The sequence below is a fragment of the Pogonomyrmex barbatus genome, unplaced genomic scaffold, assembly GCF_055798465.1.
Source record: "Pogonomyrmex barbatus isolate J1 unplaced genomic scaffold, ASM5579846v1 scaffold1, whole genome shotgun sequence".
NCBI lineage: Eukaryota > Metazoa > Arthropoda > Insecta > Hymenoptera > Formicidae > Pogonomyrmex > Pogonomyrmex barbatus.
The window spans coordinates 7,962,651-7,982,986 of record NW_028297098.1 but is presented as its reverse complement, the minus strand read 5'-3'; the positions used below and the strand labels follow the sequence as shown (position 1 = coordinate 7,982,986).

General features: G+C 34.0%; 1 protein-coding gene across 11 annotated transcripts in view; it reads left to right on the top strand.

Annotated features, from left to right (window-relative positions):
• The window catches only part of LOC105431923 (uncharacterized), a 67,560-nt gene that overhangs the window by 45,708 nt on the left and 1,516 nt on the right, over positions 1 to 20,336 (top strand). For 4 of the 11 annotated variants that reach the window (XM_089083532.1, XM_089083534.1, XM_089083530.1 and 1 more), the window contains 12 exons: positions 1,479 to 1,559; positions 2,225 to 2,320; positions 3,173 to 3,407; positions 4,660 to 4,731; positions 5,827 to 5,992; positions 6,749 to 6,858; positions 7,041 to 7,216; positions 7,563 to 7,779; positions 8,429 to 8,550; positions 9,017 to 9,193; positions 14,847 to 15,161; positions 15,652 to 15,903. In XM_089083532.1, coding sequence (XP_088939658.1) covers positions 1,479 to 1,559; positions 2,225 to 2,320; positions 3,173 to 3,407; positions 4,660 to 4,731; positions 5,827 to 5,992; positions 6,749 to 6,858; positions 7,041 to 7,216; positions 7,563 to 7,779; positions 8,429 to 8,550; positions 9,017 to 9,193; positions 14,847 to 15,161; positions 15,652 to 15,903 — 2,019 coding nt within the window. Of the gene's footprint in view, positions 1 to 1,478; positions 1,560 to 2,224; positions 2,321 to 3,172; positions 3,408 to 4,659; positions 4,732 to 5,826; positions 5,993 to 6,748; positions 6,859 to 7,040; positions 7,217 to 7,562; positions 7,780 to 8,428; positions 8,551 to 9,016; positions 9,194 to 14,846; positions 15,162 to 15,651; positions 15,904 to 17,446; positions 20,160 to 20,336 lie in introns of those variants that run through there. The other 7 variants (XM_089083553.1, XM_089083547.1, XM_089083521.1 and 4 more) reach the window with 4 other exon arrangements.

Sequence of the window (20,336 nt, the reverse complement as noted above, 5' to 3'; positions counted from 1 at the left end):
GTCGATTACGAGTTTTTATCTCGGAATTATCGGTCACGCGGTTATCGGGATTTCGACTTCTGTGATTTCGCTTCCTGCGAAGGACGCGGTCTGAGATACTACATGTCTCTACATTGAAATTTCATACGCTTCTTCGCACTTTCCGTCGCGAATTCGAACGCGTGGCAAAAGAAGCGGGAAAAGCGGGTCAAACTTCTTCGCGAGTTGCGAATTAACGAGTCAAGACCACGACCAAAACACGCTCGTTGAACATTGCAAAGCTGCCTTTTGTTACACAACATTGACATAAACTAATTATCGTTGTTTTTAAAACGAAGGAAAAACATGTAATAGTAATAGGCAAAAATAGACTATTAAAGTACACAATAACGGCAATTTAAAATGCGATATTTTCTATTTTAACATGAATGAGTTTTGCTTCAATCTTATCTGAAAATCATGCAGTTGATGTTTGATCAAACCTTTTTTCTATTCTGAAAGAAAAGCGTAATTTGATAACTTGACTGTTAACATCGTGCATAGAAATATCACCTTAACGTAATATTTGCGTTAAAAGATCGTTCTACAGACCATATTTACGATCGTATCGCTAAAGAATGCGTCTCGATGTATCTGATAGCGTGTGACGGCGCCGAAAGTTAATTCGAGATAAAGTGTGAATTCGTGACGTGAAATGATCGTCAAGGGCGATTCAATGGATAATTCCGTGCTACTTCCAATGTTGTCCTTTGTCCGTTCGTTTTGTTTCTTCCCCTTTCCCTTGGTCGCCTGATGCAGCAATTGGCAAAGCCTCGATCAGCGATTAAAACGCCTCGCTCGTATGCCATGCGAGCCAAAAGTAGCGTACTTTCTTGCTCCCACGTTAAAAAAGATTTCTTTTTTTCTGAAGCCTCTTTACAACAAGTCGTAAATAATTCAACATGCGAAACGGGTTGCGAATGCGAATATTCAATTGCATTAGAGAAAAACCGATTAGCAATGCTGCTTCGTGTAGCAGATGTTTTTAATATCGCACCGCTAAAGACGACACCGACCGACGATTCTTCGTACAAAATCGCCTTCAAGAATGCGATGCATTATACCTTTTATCGTACAGAAGAACGTACAGAAGAATGCAGCCTTGAAAAAAGAAACAAATTACTACTTTCGAAAGTAAATATTAACCTGAGGCACCTCCGAGAACGCATGCTTGTTCTCAACCGCGCGAGGGGATGCGACTTTGAAATTTCCGGCCGCGTCGTCCGACTGCACCGTAATCATGGAATGTCGCGAGCTCGCTAATTGCTGCATCCCGAGATATAGTACTTGTTTTACCGTGTCTCGTGTTTACCCGCGTGTTTATTTTTTTTTTATGCCAAAAATTGTACTAACCCATGGCCCATTTTCTTCTCATTTGTTGCGCGTCGCTACACCTCCTCCCGGCATGCGAAATCCTAAATTGACAATCCTGACTGAAACCGAACATTCCGGGGGAACAGAGGGCTTCCTATTGTAGTTTGGCAAGCTTAACAAGCGAGGGTAAGGACAAGGATCGAGCATGCGAGAAGCCGAAGCTCGAGGTAAGATTCTGACAAGGAAGAGACAGATAAACGTTATAAAGTCGGTTCGTACAGAGGTTTGACTCGAATTCTTCCTTTTGTCTTTTTGTCGCTTTTTATTGCTCTCGGAAAGAGATTGAAATCTACGCTTCGCTTTCTTAGCTTGCGATGGATTTTGTCTGTTTTCAGACCTTTGTACGATGTCCTTAGAAGCTAGATGTGATGTCACTCTCGTGCAAATAAAGAAACGGAATTTTCATGATAGAAGTGGAATTTACGATATTGTGATATCATATGGTTATATAATAATATTGCCTTCTTTTGATACATAAAATGATTTTTTTTTAAATAATTATGAATAAAATATTTCAATTGTATATCTAAATGATCTTTAACCACTTAACAATTTTATACATACAATTTTCATTTTTGCACGACGGTAACTATCTTGAATTTGCTTATTTCTTTCTTTTCCCTCTCTGACTGTTTCTCTTTACATGTTATTTTAAAAACAATGAAGGGTTGCAGAAGAATTATAATTCTTTTGCTCCATATTAATGTTAGAAGAAGGCTGCCTGTGGAACGTTTTTTTCTGCATCTTCTTTTTTTTTTCTTTCTTTTCTCCTTCCTTAATTTTTTTACTCTTGATATTTATTATCTGATGTTATCGCCGTTTATACTTACAGAAATCGAGCTTTAACAAATTTGATGCTCTTTCCAAGAAGACAGTTTTACACGTGCGTTCGGTCGACGCGGGAAAGGTTCAACAGCAACTGAACGCCGTAAGTTTTTTATTATTTATTTTATATAAAACTTGAAGCATTTATCATTACAATGTTCACTTATGGCTTCTGCTGATTCGCTACACTTAATTATAACACACTTAAATTATAACACAAAGAAACGAGAAAACACATGATGAAAACTCTTACAATAAACTTGTAAAACATTACAATACGTTAAAATAAAAATGTTTTTTGATAAAACAATGTTTGTACTCGATAGAATAGACTTATAAAATATATTGAAAATTCTTCTTTTGCTTCAATAATCAATAAATAACCATATATTTAAAAAATAAATTGTAAGAAGAGAGATCAAAAAGGAAAGCTATAATTCAATTCTAGATATAATTAATTATTGATTAATGAAACAAAAAAAGAATTTTTGGCATATTTTAAAAATCTGTTATTGAGTGAAAACATTATATTATCGAAAAACTATTTTATTAATTTTTTTAGTAAGAATTTTCATCATGTTTTTTTACTTCTGACATTATAATTCAAAATGGCTGCAGAGATCTAGATCTAGTGATCCAAGAATTTTAATAATCATAATTTATAATTAATTTGTAAAAATAAATGAATTTAGAAAAATTTTTTTACTCTAAATATTTTAACGTTAACAAAATTGCTGCTTAAAAAAAAAAAGAAAAATCAACAAATCAACACCAAATCTTTCATCTTTGTGGATTAAAATTGACCTGAGTTCATTATTTCTTAAGAACACATTACACTTCGGTACGCATATATTTAACCAAGGCAGGATCTAACGTCATCCGGTCGCTTCCCTCGTAGAGAAGAAGAGTGAAAGTCGCGAAGGTGCTAATTAATTGGCGCACTGGTGCGTTGCAGGTGGGCCAGAATGCCGATGCGAATACGAATTGTCGCAGCTGCGGCAAGGTCGTTTTCCAAATGGAACAGACAAAGGCCGAGGGTCTGGTCTGGCACAAGAATTGCTTCCGGTGCGTGCAGTGCAGCAAGCAGCTCAACGTAGACAATTATGAGAGCCACGAGAGCACGCTCTACTGTAAGCCACACTTCAAAGAGCTCTTCCAACCGAAACCGGTCGAGGAGTCCGACCAGCCCGGTAAGATGATTACCGTCTCGCGCAATACCAGCGTACGTAGTATACCGGCGCAGCCGCTAATCTGCTTAAACGGATCGTCTTTGTGAATTACTCGTTAAATCTTAACGCGGACGCTTAAACGGCCGACGTTGATTCCACCAGCCGGCTCCATCTTGCCGCTAATCTCTCGGTCGGGATGAACTTTGCGAACAAAGCGCGCTTCGACTCTCGATCGAAGCGTATTAAAGGGACGTAAACGTGTACAAACATGCACAAATATTCATGTACTTTGATGGGAAGTTTGGTCTTTCGTCATTGATCATAAATTTTTTTTGCGTCTCGATTAGCGTAGGGTTACCATATTAAAATTTTCAAAACTAGGACTTACAAGCCAAAAACTCCGGACATTTCGGTTGCAACCCCGGACAAAAATGCGCTTAAATTAATAAAATTGATCAGAACAATAAATGAATCATTATTTCACATCTAATTGTTTATTAGCATTCAGAGCAAAGAGAAATTTGAACTGAATACTAAATAAATACAGACTATTTTGATTTAAAATAAAAAGTTTTATTATAGGTTTAGTTTAAGTTTTATTAGGTTTTATTAAAATTTAAAAAGTTTAATTCTTTTATGTGATATCTGTGCTATTTGGTAATGCAAAGTAATGCGAGAGGAATCAAAACAAAATATTTAGAAGATTTCTTGAAACCCCGGACGCTTATAATTATCCCGGACACTTTCAAAAAATCCCTCCGGACGTCTCCCCCTAAAAAAGAGGACAGTGTCCAGGGAAAAGAGGATGGCAACCCTAGATTAGCAGCGTGCTTAAATAATTCCAACTATTCTCATCGCAGATAATTCGTGTGTCTCTTATTTTGCTTTAAGAACGAACAACACACGATACGTGTACATATATGTCAGAGGATGAATATATAACAATTAGAACAATTAGAAACGAGATTGCATTCATGATGCAGAGATAATAGTAAGAAATATGGCTCAGCATTCTCTACGTTTGTAATGAAGACAATAGAGCATGAGGAATTTAGGTACAGTGTAATACTGTTTTAATGTGCCGACATAATATAGGGAGCCCGAATGCCATCGGTGGGTCGTTCGAGACCCACTTTGTTAAGCTCTTAGGGCTAGAATTACAGTTCTCTTCTCTTCTTCTTCCCGCAATAATTGCACGCGAGCGTCCGCGCGCGCGGAAAGAATGAGAGGTATCGTTAATGCGACAAAGAGTTGTGTCTTGTGAACTTCGCAGTGCGACCTCGAAAGCCGGAGCTGATCATACGGGAGAACGAGCCGAAAGAGTTGCCGCCCGATGTGGTCAGAGGTAACGATAAACAGCAACGTTCGACGTGTGTGAGTGGCGTGTGGAACGCGATCTCTACCGATTGCTCCTAACTCTCAGTGTGTCCGTTTTGGCGAGCGGCTTTTTAACCATTGATTGGCTGCTGAATCGAAAATTTATCTGTGCGTCAATCGCGTCCCGCATCGGCTTGCCGGTTAATAAAACGTAAATCATTATTGATGCCGAACGTTTTATTAGTCGGCATGTTTTTCTCGGGAAGCTTATGAAGCGTTATGAATTATCGATGCACATTCCACAGAATTATGAAGTAATTTGTATATATAATTCCAACCTCGGACTAATTGAAATTTGTTGTCTGCATGAAAAAGTAATAGTCAATAATAATAATTATTCGATTAGTGATAATACTTTTAACATTCTCTATGCATTTAGAATTATCTTTAGTATATTTCGATATATTTTATGTGCTTGCATATGTGTTTTCCTCGTCTCTTTAAAAGATGTATTGTTAAACATAGAGAATTATACATGATAAAGTATAAGTAAAGTATAAAGTATAGTCTGCAAAATTACTGAGAAATTGAATAATGAAGAGACAGATGCTACTATAAATTTCTCATTTGCGTGAGATGTACAAACATCTATTGATTCATACACGACATTATTTATATATAAAAAAATCTATTACATTGTACATATGATATACCGATAGATCACGGGAGTGAAATGAGTAGCCGAATGATATCTCATCGCAGTGATATGTGACGCGATGTCTATGGGAAGAATGTAAGAAATTTGTACGAGTCGTAACGTGATCGATGTTTGAAACCGAATGCCGTGAACTCGTGTTTAACTTGAGCTATCATATCAGGAAGATCGATTTGATTCTCTCGCTTCCTGATGGACGAGTCTTTTTAACGAGGCTCTTCTCGTTATCTTTGACGTTTTTCAGAATTTTCATGTGTCAACCTTGCTTCTTCCATGAATTGCCGTTCTCGAGTGGTCTAACAAGTTTATCACTCGAGACAGAAAGAAAGAAGGTGTTGAAATGTTTGAACAGCGACGGAAGAGAAATAAGCGAAGAGAGAAATAAGAAGATCTCCTTCTGAATTTCAGCTTCCGACAAACCCGACTTGGGACTCGAGGAACTCTCCAGTCTGAACGTCAAGTCGCGCTTCCAAGTCTTCGAGAAAGCCAGTACGGAGAACGCCAATGAGATCGAGCGATCACCGTCACAGATCGCCGTAAAGAGATCACCCAGCATTCTCAGCAAACTGGCCAAGTGAGTAATCAATAACAAATTTCATATAAGATATTTTTTGCAATATAAATTATTATAATAAAAATTCTATGCATTTATAATATATGTAAAAATTGAAGCTTTTGTGCCGGAAAAATATCTATTACTTAAGTTAAAATCAAAATTTATTTATTTTTTTTATAATATGTGACTCCATTCGCAAGTAGCGATGTTCTCAAACGCGATATCCTACCATGACATAGATTTACTTCTGCAGAAAAGACGCACCGTAATAAGTCTCTAATTTCGTCGGATTGGCATTTCTCGGTAATCGAGAGACTTGCGGTATTATTTTTCATTCTGTTAACTTTTTAGTTGAAAGAATAGAATAATAATGCAAATGCATGATTAAAATTTACAAGAAAATTAAAAAAATGATATTCGCAAAATCATTTTTAGTTACTTGTATAAATAGGATATTTTGTATTTTGATTAATATTTATTAAAGTATAAACGTTTTAAAAAATGTTTGGGATTTACATCATAACAATTACATTTAGATTTTTCTCATGACAATTATTAAGTTAAATATATAATCTTGTTGCTGAAAATTTTATTAATCTGCTTCGTCTGCAGATTAAGATATAATATGTATGAGTAAAGTTTTCGTAGTATCTAACAGTCAACAATATCCTTTACCTGTTACTTGACACTCGAGAAAACAGAGTAAATAAATATATTACAAGCGGTTGATAATTCGTTCGTGTCTATAACTACTGTACATGTCTTCTCATCTAGATTTCAAGCGAAAGGTATGGATATTGGTGTAGCTGATGAATCTCTCAATGGCATACCGTACGAGGAGTCCAGCGAAAGTGAGGACGAAGCAGAGGCAGAGGAAACCGAGGGTAAGATTAATCAAAAGGTATTAATAATATAAAAAGAAAATGTACAATAAAAATCTGCTTTATTAGATTTGTCGAATATAAAATTTCTCGCTTTAAATTTAGTATAGTATAATCTTACTACTGATAGTTCTTTTTTTATATATTAAATGCAATCGTATTCTTTCTTTTTTTTTGCATTTTAGAAGTAGAAACTGAAATTGTCAAGTCAAAACGCACCACACGTGAACGACCGATCAGTTTTTCGAAGATGGACGACATCAAGAATCGCTGGGAGACCACAAGCCAACAAGGAAGGCGTGAGGTTCAGCGCGAAGCTAGAAAGGAAGAAATCGCAGGAATTCGTTCACGATTGTTCTTGGTAATTTATTATTATAGAAAACATATAAGGATAAATTGTGAACTTTGTTGTGAATAAGAAAAAATTATGCAGTTTTCTTAGTTTAATGTTATTACTAGCTAATTATACTGATAGTTTTAACGTTAAACTAGCTTTTTTTATTATCGTCATATACACATAATATATACATAAAATATTACATATATAATATGTAAAGAGCTAGAGAGTTGTACTCATTCTTTCGCAAGTTTGTGTTCTTAAATTTCTTTCTCAGAGAAATCTGTCCTTTAAACATGGAAAATATGGGTTTTTTTTACATCGCGTTGAGTAATGTACTATTAATTTCCTTTTTTTCTTTATTTTGTAGGGCAAACAAGGTAAGATGAAGGAAATGTATCAACAAGCAGTAGCTGGAAGTGACCGCGTTACAAAGATAAACGCAGCAGAGGAGATCCAGCACTCGACTGCCCACGCTCGCTCCCTCAAAGAGAGATTCGAACGAGGTGAGCCAATCGCAGCCTCGGACGACGAAACCGACAGTAAACCAAAACCGGAGAAAGCCGATGAAGAGGTGATCGCAGCAGGTATGAATTGGACTTTCAGCAATTAAGTGACTTGCGAGTTACGAAGACTAGAATTGCGAAAAGAGATAAACGCCAAGATGATTACTCAAATCAGACTGACGAAATGTTTGATCAAACATTTGATTTACTACGATTACAGAAACTGATTCATTACAAACTCAGGAATGGAGAAGAATTACGACGGAAAATGCGTGCAATGAAAATCAGTGTTGAAAAATATAACAAATGTCTTTGTAGCTTGTATCGTTTCGCACTTTGAAATTATAAGCAGTTATTCGCAATTTCCGATAAAGGCACTTAGTAATTTTTATATTAAAGATTATTGGTTCTTAAAGATCTTGGATATTAATATCTGCACCTGTTCACACATCGATGAAGAACTTCTTTGAGAAAAAACTCGGAAGAAAGCAACCTAGTATTCTTTAATATTCTAGACGTTCCGCGTAAAAACTCTCTACAGAATAGAAGACTGTGTTAACAGGTCATATTATTATTCAGCGGTTTTATATAAAAAATATTCTCTTTGTTCCGAACAGAAATGGACCGTTATGAGTTGACGAATTGCGCAGAGTGAAAGTATTAGCGATGCTAATTGACAGTTTAAAGTTACGAGTGATTTATGATAATCTATGTTGGTCACGTTATACAGGTATCAGCAGGAAGTCGCGGTCGCTCTTTTTGGAACTGGACGCCACTGCAGCGAAAACAGGACGTCCAGTGACGCCAGTGCATCCAAAAACGCCAACCGAAACCTCACGACGTGCACGGGACGTAAGTTCAATCTCTCTCATGTGTTATATATATAGATATTTATTCAAGCTGAGTTTGCAATTCATTTTTTATATTTTTGAAACTTTAATTCATTTGTTAAAACTAGGAAAATAAAACATCAACCTTTTATATACAGTTTATTATTCATTCGTGATTTGGGAAATATTAATTCCACAAAATTATTATATAAGTTACCTTTTTATTATACTTAAATACTAGTTTATTTAATTTTACTTTAATTTTTATTCGACAATTTTTTGGAAATCTTTTTATCATATATAAACTCTCATATTGTCTATTACATAATATCATTTAATATGATATTTAAAGCAATAGTTGAAAAAATCTCGTTTGGGACAACTCGTTTTTGAAGAAGAGATGTATGAAAATACTCGCAAAATGCTCGCTTTTACATCATATCATAATACGTTTAGTAATAATAATTTCCGAAACATTTACGAGAAAGGTATTCATGGGTCGTCAAGTCTCAGACGATGTGGTGCGCAGCTCAGACACAACTGAGGAGGTCCATGTAGAAACATCGGAAATTTCAAACAAATTCAAATTCTTCGAGTCTTATAAGGAACCAGAGAAACAGCGGAAGCAGTTTCGCATTACACCACCTCGCGATGGTCAAGTCAAGGTTCGATCCTTCGACTTTGTTGTCGTTGATTAATTCACGTCTCTATGTCAATTTGCTCTAACAAACGTGTGCGTTTTAATTAATTAAATAGTCATGATTTACCATATTATTTAATAGAAAGTGTGCAACTTTGCTTGAAAGTTTTATCATCATCGAGTTAAAAAAACGTCAAAAACAAGAATAAAAAATATTTCAATTAATAAAATATGTTTCCATATTTATTATTTTTTTAATTATATTGTTTATTTGATAATTAGAACAAAATAAAAAAGAGACATATATAAAATTGTTGTAATACATTGTTGGAGATAATATTTTTAATGACTTTCTTTCATTTGTGATACTATCTTTTTAGTTATACATTCATATTGTATTTCGAGTGTAGAATTTATCAATATATATTTTATTATCGTTGATAAGAGAACTTTCGGATTATCGACAATACAAAAATGTCATAAAGATATCTTAAAACATGATTTACATTATTATTGAATATATAAACGTAAATTCGCAGCATGAGATATTGATTTTCCAAGAAACAGCGTGATCTCATTTTCAATTAAGATAGGAGAAATGTTTGTACTCATGTCCGTTTCACATTGCATCACGACTTTAATCACCTGCATTTTTATGTGCGTTTTATTTTCTTGATCGATACTAACGTTATTTTATGTTATTTTCTCCAATTATATACATGGCTTCTTATATTAAATAACATTTATTGCTTAATAAATGACTCCTCAAAATTTTATCTAATAAAATATGAATTACAAATTTGACAAGAAAAAAATAAAAATTATTAAAATTAATAAAAAGATCTTAATAAAATTAATTAATAAAATTAATTATAGGAAATCAGATATGTGTTACATATAATTATATTAAAAGAAGTTCCTCTCTCACTCTTTTAAAAATCAAGAGAAACCAGATTATAAGATCAAGCAACGGCTGTTCTCTCTTCGACGCCCCGTGTAATTCATTCCATATCTTATTAGGAATAAAACAAATCTTTCGAATAAAAAAGTAATAAAATTTTCGAAATTATATTTTTTTATAAATGGAGTTCTCGATATTTCTTAAATGAACTTATAATTTCAGTGTCCTTAAAACATTGCACGTTTTAAGAACAAAATATCTACGTTTTGAACAACGAAACGTTTGCTATCTCTCAGAAATCAAGTAACCCCCTCACGCTCCTTCTTTTATCTACCGATGCATCCCCAGTGCGTGTCCGTCGATTATTATCGGAGCGCGATAACGAGTCCTGCCGTCGTTCCCTGCGGACGCGGCTTATAAAAGAGGTCCCCGTGCATCTCTTGGGGACCGGCGGTAGTGTGCCGCGTGCGGAACGCACGACGCGGCGAGTCGATTCCAACAAATCCGGGCTGTCCTTGAACCCCCCCGAAGTGGTCAGCGCGCAGCAGCAGCCATACTTTTACCGTTAGTATTCCTACATCCTTCCATTCGTGAAGAGCAAGCGGGCAACACACAAGCGGACCGGGTACCGGCGCGGCGCGGGCCCGGGAACCTCAACCGAGGGAAGGCGCGACGCGCGACGGGGCCCCTCGCAGTAACTCACACACACACACACACACACACACACACACACACACACACACACACACACACACACACACACACACACACACACACACACACACACACACCGAGGGGAGGAGGGCACACACCGCCACGGTCCCCTATCCTCCTGTGAACGGCATAGCAACCGGCTGTCGCGCCATCCGTACGAACTTCTCACGAACCGGAGAGAAGGAGAACCTCCCTCGAGGAACGCGCCGAAGTGCCGGATCGGACTCGCGCAGTTCGAGCGACGACGCTCAGTCTCATTCCGTTCACCGAAGGCGCTTTAATAATCACGGAAAGGTAATTATCGATTTGATAAACACCTCGGTTACGTCCGGTAATTACGACCAGGAATATCGTGTGCTTTCAACGTCCAGTTACTTGAAATTTCTCCTGAGCGGCGCGTTTTCCGTAAAAACAACGCGAAAAGCTTTCCGGTTGGCAGACTGATGGATCGTTAACGCCCGGATAATGAGCGCTCCGATTAATAGTTAATGATCTGCAATGTACGAGATTAACGCATTCTTCAGCAAGATATTGAGGAATAATAATTTAATATCTGGGATTTCATTTATTGAAGATTTTTAGTGAAGTGATATATGTATCTATAATATATGTATTTATAAAAACGACGCCGGGACACGCTCTAGCAATTAATCGAAAAGCATTTTCTTAAACACGATCGCAATCAGATTTCTCGGGATCTGTTTGGTATTTAATAATCAAGATTTCCTCATGAAGAAATATTGTGTTCTACTTTCCATAAAAATTACACACTTCACACATATGAAAGTTTCATATACTTCGAAGTACCGCGCGAACGGTTTTTTAGAGTGCCACATTTGCCTGGTGATATCCAAGCTTTCTTTATGAAGATTTGAGCGACGCGTTTTAATTCGTCGCCGATGGCTAAAAATAATTGGCTTTAAATAATTGATTTGTCTAATTACTACAATTGTACAATTGTACAATACATTGTACAATTAATACATTGTAGAATCGTGCTTGATTTATTAATATAAATTTTATTGATATAAATATTAACATAAATTACTAATAATAAATTAATGAATATAATAATATAATTGATATTGATATAAATTACAGATCGTATTTTACAGAGTGCTATCGACGCGTCTGCTAAACAGAGATTACGAGATCGTAATCGTAGATCGTTCTATATCAATATACATCTTGATGCGCTCGCATCAAGAAAATTGCGTGAGACTTTCATATGAAAGTTTCAATTATCTCAAATACATTTAGAGCGAACGATTAATATGTGCAACCATAATGGGTTTTTATCGAATTGTTAATTGTTCTTAATTGCTTTCCGACGTACAATCGAGATCTCTTTCTGACTTCGTCGTGCGACCGTAAGAGCGTTTCCGTTGACGGTGAAGGAACGGACATCGCTCGGGGGGCGCAATCTCGCCGTGGCTTGATTTGCCGCTTGACGTGCCGGCACAGGGATACCGTGTGATCAAATATCCTTTCTGGACTGGTGATTTTATGGAATTCCGCTGGAAGTACGCTCCCGTAGCTTCTCTCGACTCCATTTTACCGCAGCGCGAAATCCGACCAAGAGTTACGACATAGCAAGACGTTGTCACGCGTCTTTTTTTTTTTTCATTTTTTTATAATCGAAAATTGTTATCATTCGTATTAGTCAATTTATAAATTTTTAAAGCATATTGAAAGTAAGAAAATCGATCATTTTGCAGAAGTACTCTTGCATATTATTAATTTATTAGTTTCTTTACTTTTACTTAATTTTTGTATAATAATTGCATTTACAGATTTATTGAATTTTGAATTGAAAAATAAATAACTCACTTATTGACTGTGACAAATTTCCTCGATTTCAAACTAGATGTGGTAAACGCAGGACTCTCACGTAATTCAATTCGTAGAAACGCCGCATCAATTATTGATTATTTTCTATTTTTTTTTTATCAGAAGTTCTCTCTGATAATTTGAATTTAACGTATTGTTAACAAGAATAATTCAAAATTATTTCTTTTTGACTCTTTTCTTCCTATACAGAATTGATTGAAAGATTAATTAATGATGCGAAAAATAGCCTAAACATATTGCATACAGTTGTTTCTTTCATTTGTTTCCAGCGGAATCATATACAATTACACGAACCATTTATTTCAATTCTAATTGCTTTAATTACTTCCTTTCAATTGTAACGTGCTCTCCTCAAATTCTTGAAAATTTCATTTTGCGTTACTTTAAGCGACTCACATTAGTCGCTGTAGTCGCAGATTCGTCGACGTAAGCGAGAAGCGTATGGACAGATCATTGCAAGTGACGGCAATTGATCATTGCGGAGTGCGTATACTGCTCTTGAACTTGTTAATTTGTCGTTAAATGACAATCTTGAAGCGTACCGCAACCCTTTTGTCCAACTAAGCCGATTTGTCGGCAGTCCTAAACGAACCAATCTCCTAAACGAACCTAAACTGAATATGCAAGGATAATCTTTCTAAAATATCACAAGACTCGAGCAACCTTCGATCACTCCACGTGATCAGCAATCAGGTTTTCGATCCAGTTGGGTGCAGGTATAAACGCACACAGATCACCCGGAGAATCGAGAAGGGCCAGAACCCTTGTAGTCGAAAAGAAAAGCTTTATTTTGTATAATAGAAGCTCTTGTCGATATCGCTGCATCTTAATTGAAACTTTGAGGTATGTTTGCTTGTTTATGCACGTGGCATGACTTCTTTTTTTTATAACATTTAATTTTTCTCAAAGCTGTTGTTTGAATTTAATTGACTTTTATATATATATATATATATATATATATATATATATATATATACATATATAATAGAATATTAGAAAAAAGATATGTTTTATATATATATATATATATATATATATATATATATATAAAAAGCATATCTTTTTTCTAATATATTCTATCTGAACTCCCAAATCTTATGTAGAAAGCATAAGCATTTTTTTTTAATAACTATATATTGTAATAGTAGAAATAAATATTATATATAATTATATAATATTTATATATTATTTATAATATATTATTTATATTATATATAATTTATACTATTACAATATATAGTTATTAAAAAAAATGCTTATGCTTTCTACATAAGATTTGTGTCGTATTGCCCATATTTACCACGTGAGTTGACTCACACCGGATACAGTTTATAAAAAGAAATATTTTGGTCATCAATCTCCAGCTTATTTGGATTCCCGACGATGCATCATGACTAAAACATTCAGTTTAAAATTATCGATCGATAAATAACACGCACAAAGTGTATGTGTTCTTCTCTCGATCATCGCCTAGCCTTGCCACTTTATCATATAATCTTTCTACATATAAGCTCTTTGAATTTCAAAGCAGCAGTTATGTGGAAAAATAAATATTTGATGTATTCCAGAGTTATTCAAGTTGCAATAATCTTGTAATATGATAATTAATAAATTTCGGATACAGCAAGACAGATTTGTGCAATATACATATGAAATAAAAATAATTATATTAATTAATGAAATTAAATGCATGAATTATTAATAAATAATATTAATTAATAAGTGAAGTTGTTCTATTATATAAAATATTATTAAATAAAAAACTTATTGTATATTTTAAAATTATCAATTTTTAATAATTTTATTAATTTTTAAATTGAAAATTAGAAAGATACGCCTGATGTACAATTATTATAATTTTAAAATAATATTTTCAAACTTTTTTTAAAGAAATATTTTTTTTAAATAATACGATTGTAGATATATCGAAGAATTTGTAAGTTAAAAGTACTTTTATCAAAAATCTAATACGTATGTAAAAATAAAGAATTTAATATGAAAATGATGATGACGCATCCAACATTACCTTATATAGGAATAATAATGATCATATATATTATGCTAAAAATCTTATAGAATCGTCTGGATTAAATTATTTATAAGATAACAAAAATTAAAATTATTTTACTCGATACTGTGAATGAAATGAATCAAATTATGTAGTCCAAGTCATATTTGATTGTTATTAAATTAAATATATCTTCTTTTGCAGATGGATTCACCAGATCGCGAGATCTACCGCGATCCAGATGTGGTCAGAGCTGACGATAGGGTGGACGAGATTGTGCACACGGACACAGCGAGGAAGATGCTGTCCATCTTTCGGCAGTTGGAGGTAAATGCGTGCAAAGAGGAACTTCCAGATGGCCCGAAACCGTTGAAACGCTTTACACCGCCTCCCGAGGACAAGTTCGCCAAGGCGACTGCTTCGGACTCGGAGGAGGGCGAGGACGAAGAGGGCGAGGAATCAGATGGTGATGAAAGCGCTGAGGAGAGAGATCCGAATTACGTCCGTGCTTCTGATAAGGTCTGTGTTTGTATAAGATTTCTTCTAAGATTAACGAGAAATGTTGAAAGATGTACAAATATGACGTTAATATAACAACTTGATAAACAGGATTTTTTTGAGTTTTTTTTTATCTCTTTTATACTTTTTGCATTGTTTTATAAAATTCAGCATTAAAATAATCACAGAAGATATTGATTAATTTAAATTATTAAATTTTTCTGTTTCTTTTTCATTCTTTTTCTCTATAAAAAGTTCTTTTTATGCTCCAGATATATATATGTATAATCTACTTTAATTCTCAAGGTTTAATGTTTCCAAAAATGTCCAATGTTCCATCAGAATGGAACTATTTAAACAGGTTGTTATTAGGCGACTTTAAAAAGTCTGCACGAACTTTCGGGACAGGTCGATGTCCCGCGTCCAAAATTTCGGAAAAGTAGATCTTTATATCTAATTAACAAGATTCCATCCTATAATTTACGAAATATCTTGTCTATTATCCGGCTAGGTGGAGGACGAATTTTTGAAACAGGCGCAGAACGCGGCGCGTGCTAAGACCTTACGTGCTAAGTTCGAACACTGGGAGGAAACCGATGGCAAAGTCAGCAATCATCATATCGCCGAAATGGAGATGGCCCAGGGTACGGGCGAACAGTCTAGCATAGAGTCGGCGAGCAGTCTGAGAGCCCGTTTCGAGTCTCTCGGCTCGCAGGCCAACGAATCTCCGCGCACACCGAAGGTCAAGGTCAATCGATTTGTGGTAAGTACGTCTTCAAGTTCCACACAATTGCGCACGTTTCCCTTACTTGATCCAATGTCGTATCGCGATTTATCGTTTATGTAATCATTATCATTCCTTTAATTAGTCATAGCATATTACTATCCTCGTAATTTTTGATTAGTATTGATTAAATTTTAATGTCTTTTAATTATTTGTCTTTTTATCGTAACAATATATTTTTTAATTAGCTTATGCGTCTAATCGTTTTAATCAGGAATTTAAAAAATTAAACATCTTTATCGGCAAATTTCCTTTTTTTGTTTTTGAACAACTCGGCATCATGAAGTATGCGCATGGTGTGTTTTTGAATTGTCGTTTTTCTGCCTGTGCTTATTTGTTTTCCACTAATATGTTGGAATCATAAATGTATTCTGTTAATCGAGCAGTATTATGTATTATGTCAAAAATTTCACAATAAAGTATATTATTTAAAAGTAATTAATCTTTTATAATTAATTTTACAATTAAATTAATAAATTGTAACATTTATGAATTTATTTTGACGTAATTCGAATAATGCTCGAAAAGAGCACGACCGAGATTTTTATTCTATTATATTTTATTTTCTATTATATGGCTTTTATATAATGAAAATTTATTTTTCCATTCTTTATTAGCGACGTATATGTATATTTTGCGATGAAAAAACTGATTGTTGCTTATAATAATTTATTCGCTAATTATCCGTTTTATAATTATTTAATGATTTTTACAAATATATGCTGTCATTATATTATGCGACTTTAAATGGAACAGATGAGATTATTTTTTATTGCTCTGCAGCTCAAACTCTCCTCAAATTTTTCAACACTAATAATATTATTAATATTAATATATAACATAATAAATCATAATATATTGGTAAACACATTCTAGTATTTAATAATTTTAAGCTATTTATTTACTTTTAAAAATCTATAAGTGAATTATAAGATTTATAAGAAAATAACTTGGAACAATAACAATATCTTAATAAACAAAATAGATATAATTATTATTATCTTATTAATAATTATTATAATTATTTTGCTTTTGCATAAAAACGCGTCTTTTGTATAAATAAAATATTTTGATATGAAGAATAATTTTAACAAACTTATTCGTTGATATGACGCAAAGTTAATTTTTAATTATTTTTACATGCAAACAAATACAGAATTGTAATATTTCGTAGCTAAAACATATAAAAATAGTTTAATAGTTTACTAAAACTGTAAACTGTTTGGATAGTTGGGTATAACTTGACGAACATATTCCATTAAGTTTTAATTAAAATTCCACATGTGAGCATTAGCATTTTTAATCATCTTTGTTCTTTTACTGATTATTATCAAGCATGATTGATGTAATTATCTTTCTTTTTTATTTGATGTTATTGTTCTTATATTTTTTTCTTTTCCTTCGTTTGAAATCTGCCTGTTATATTTTGACCGAAATCCTGCCCGCTTGTGTCGTGTGATAATGTAAAGAGAAAGTAATCACAAACAATATCAAGTGATCTTCTTTTTGTGACGTGGAGCAGTAAGGGAAAGAGAGAAAAAGAGGCGGAAGAAATACACCTGGATTAATTCGTGTGCGAAGAAGATGAGAGGAGGAGAATCGATGGATGAAGGAGAGCTCCATTGGGACAACAAACGATGGAATGGCAATCCTTTTAATCTCGTGCATTAAGCAACGGCAATAAAATGTTCAGTTATCGTCGATTATTATAACGACTTTACGTTTTCTTAGGGATGGTTTTAACACGACGTTATGTTCGTATAGTAAATCTTAGCCCATAGACTGTACCATATGTTATATGTTAATATATTATTGTATTACAAGAGTTCGCGCGCGACCGTTGGATCTGTCGAGCGTTTCGACCAATTGCCAATTAGAAAGGAAGATATACAAAAAAGAATGTTAATGCAGAAAAAAAAAGATCAATTCCAAACAGATGGCGATAAACCGTTTGAGCCAGCAATAGCTGAGTCACTTAAGAAAAAGCCTTTAAAGAAATTTAATGTATATTGATTTGCAGATTATAATGAAAAAAGATCTCGATCGATCTATTAATCATTATTTTCCCATAAAGATCTATATTTCTGTATATAGATCTTTGGTATAGAAATTTCATTCTGGACATCTGTGAGATTTAATCTCATAAGTAATAGGATTTTTGCTTCATTAAAAAGTCGCACAATTATTTGTTACGCAGAAACGCTCGATTTATCCTTACACATATAACAGAGAGAAATCTTTATTGTCTACTAATTTACTTTATATATAAAAGACGAGCATCCATCTCTGCGTCGTACGTATGTCAGTTATACAGTTTTATTGTTGTCATGAAGATTCTTTCTTTAGAAATAAATAATTTTTTTTACATACATGCGACGACTCTAAAGTAAAATGCAAGATGGATTTGTTTTTAATCAGAGAAATTCGTAACGATGCGCACTTAATTTTTTATAACTTAATATTGTTAAAATTAAATGAAAATATGAATATATCTGTGAATATAAATAGTGTGAATATGAAATGATTTTGATATCTGAGCATTAGAAGGAAGATCTTTATGAAGAATTTTAACAACTACGCAGTGCCAAATTTTTGAAACGTTTAAGCAATTTTTTTTTATAATAATTTTAATTTGAATAAATTTAAATTTTCATGATTGATGTAACACTAAGTATAATACAATATGCTTTTAATTTATTTTATTTTAAATGATTTGATTTTTTAAAGTAATACGTAAATAAATAAAAATTTAAATGTGAAGACTATAATAAATTAGATTGATTATATATAACGTATTATGTAAATGTACTAATAATAGAAAATGAAATTCAGATTATTATATGAACATCGATGATTTTAATTATCTTCGTTCGTTGATATTGCGCATAGATAACGTGATCAATTAAAGTATATTTAGGTCTTCTCGCATCGTTACGATCTGTCTTTACCGCTTTAAATTTCTGATTTTCATAAGTGCCAAGTTTTTCGTTGATGCATGAATGAGAAGAGAAACAGAGCGAGAGTAAGAGCACGAAAGGGGAAAAAAAGTGCGTGAGAATGAAAAGCGACAGATAACGCTTCCTCAAGTTTTAACGTGTGAAATAAGGGCCTGTGCGATGAATTATCTATAAAGGAAGTGGCATTGTTGGAGTGTTCTAGGGCCGATTAGCGATTAGGACCGTAGATATTTCGATCGCTTTTACAAATTTCGAATCTTTTTACAGCTTAGCGCGATGGTACGGTAGATTTTTATACTCGTGTTAAATAGAAACGACAGTTTCGTTCTCGTGTCGTCGCGTTCGAGTCTACTTCCGCATTTGCAATTCGAGCGATTAAAAGTATTTCATGAACGCGCATCATGCATTTGCATCTAAGCACCTGTGCAATACGAAAAACTATGTATTTGTTATTTTATAAATGTTAATCTTAGTTGTATTATATCCTAGATATATTGCATTATTTCTCGTGAAAGAGATATTCTCTCGTCACCGGCTTTATCGCTTTTTGCTCTGTCATGTCCGGTATTTTTTATACTCACTAAAGATCGTGTAAAATGTTTATGCTTCACAACAGCTAAATTCTTAGAAACGACATTACTGCTGGATGCGAGAACGTCGTCGACATAGAGGCGCAATTTGTATTTCCAGAGGAAAAAAAAACACGCAGATGTGATCGACTTCGGTCATAGAGTATCAGGGTAAAAAGGCGATTGCGAGTTCGAGCCGAGTACGAAGGACCCACATTTTTAAAAGAGAGAATTGTACGAATTTTTTAAATGTGTATCTAAGTGATGTAGAAAGAGAGGAAGGAAAGATCGAAAAATGTATATTCTCGACAGCGAATATTTCTCTCGTCTTCCTTTTTTCCGTTTGTGAAGTAACAGTTCCCGTTGCGAACACGCGAATCGCGAAATGCGAATCTATTTAAGAGATTTAAGAGATTAATGTGATTTTATAGCGGGAAGCGCTAAGCTGATTTTGATTTACGAAAGATCCGCTCCGTCATTCGAGATGTCGATGAAGATGATCTCGCGTGACAATTTGCAATTGTCCTTGTTAACGGCCTTTCGAATTCTTCTGATTTGTATAGCATAGCTAGCGATAATACTAGTTTACTGCGTCTTTTAGCATTATTATTTCTATCAATGTATAACGATCTTGTTCTATTTATCTTTCACGTGTAACATTTATTACGATAATACACAAGTGATAAATAAAAACAGGTGCTAAAATCAATCTCAGTGGAGAAAAGTGGGGATGGGATGTAGTCAAGGAATAGGGAGTTCTCTTGAAGCGACGCGGCATTTCTTCTTCTTAGCTTATATATCCCTGTATCTTTACACATTTCATCATACATATTCAGCAAATATAAATCCTCATAACTCAGCTCATTATTGCGAGGTATTAATAAGA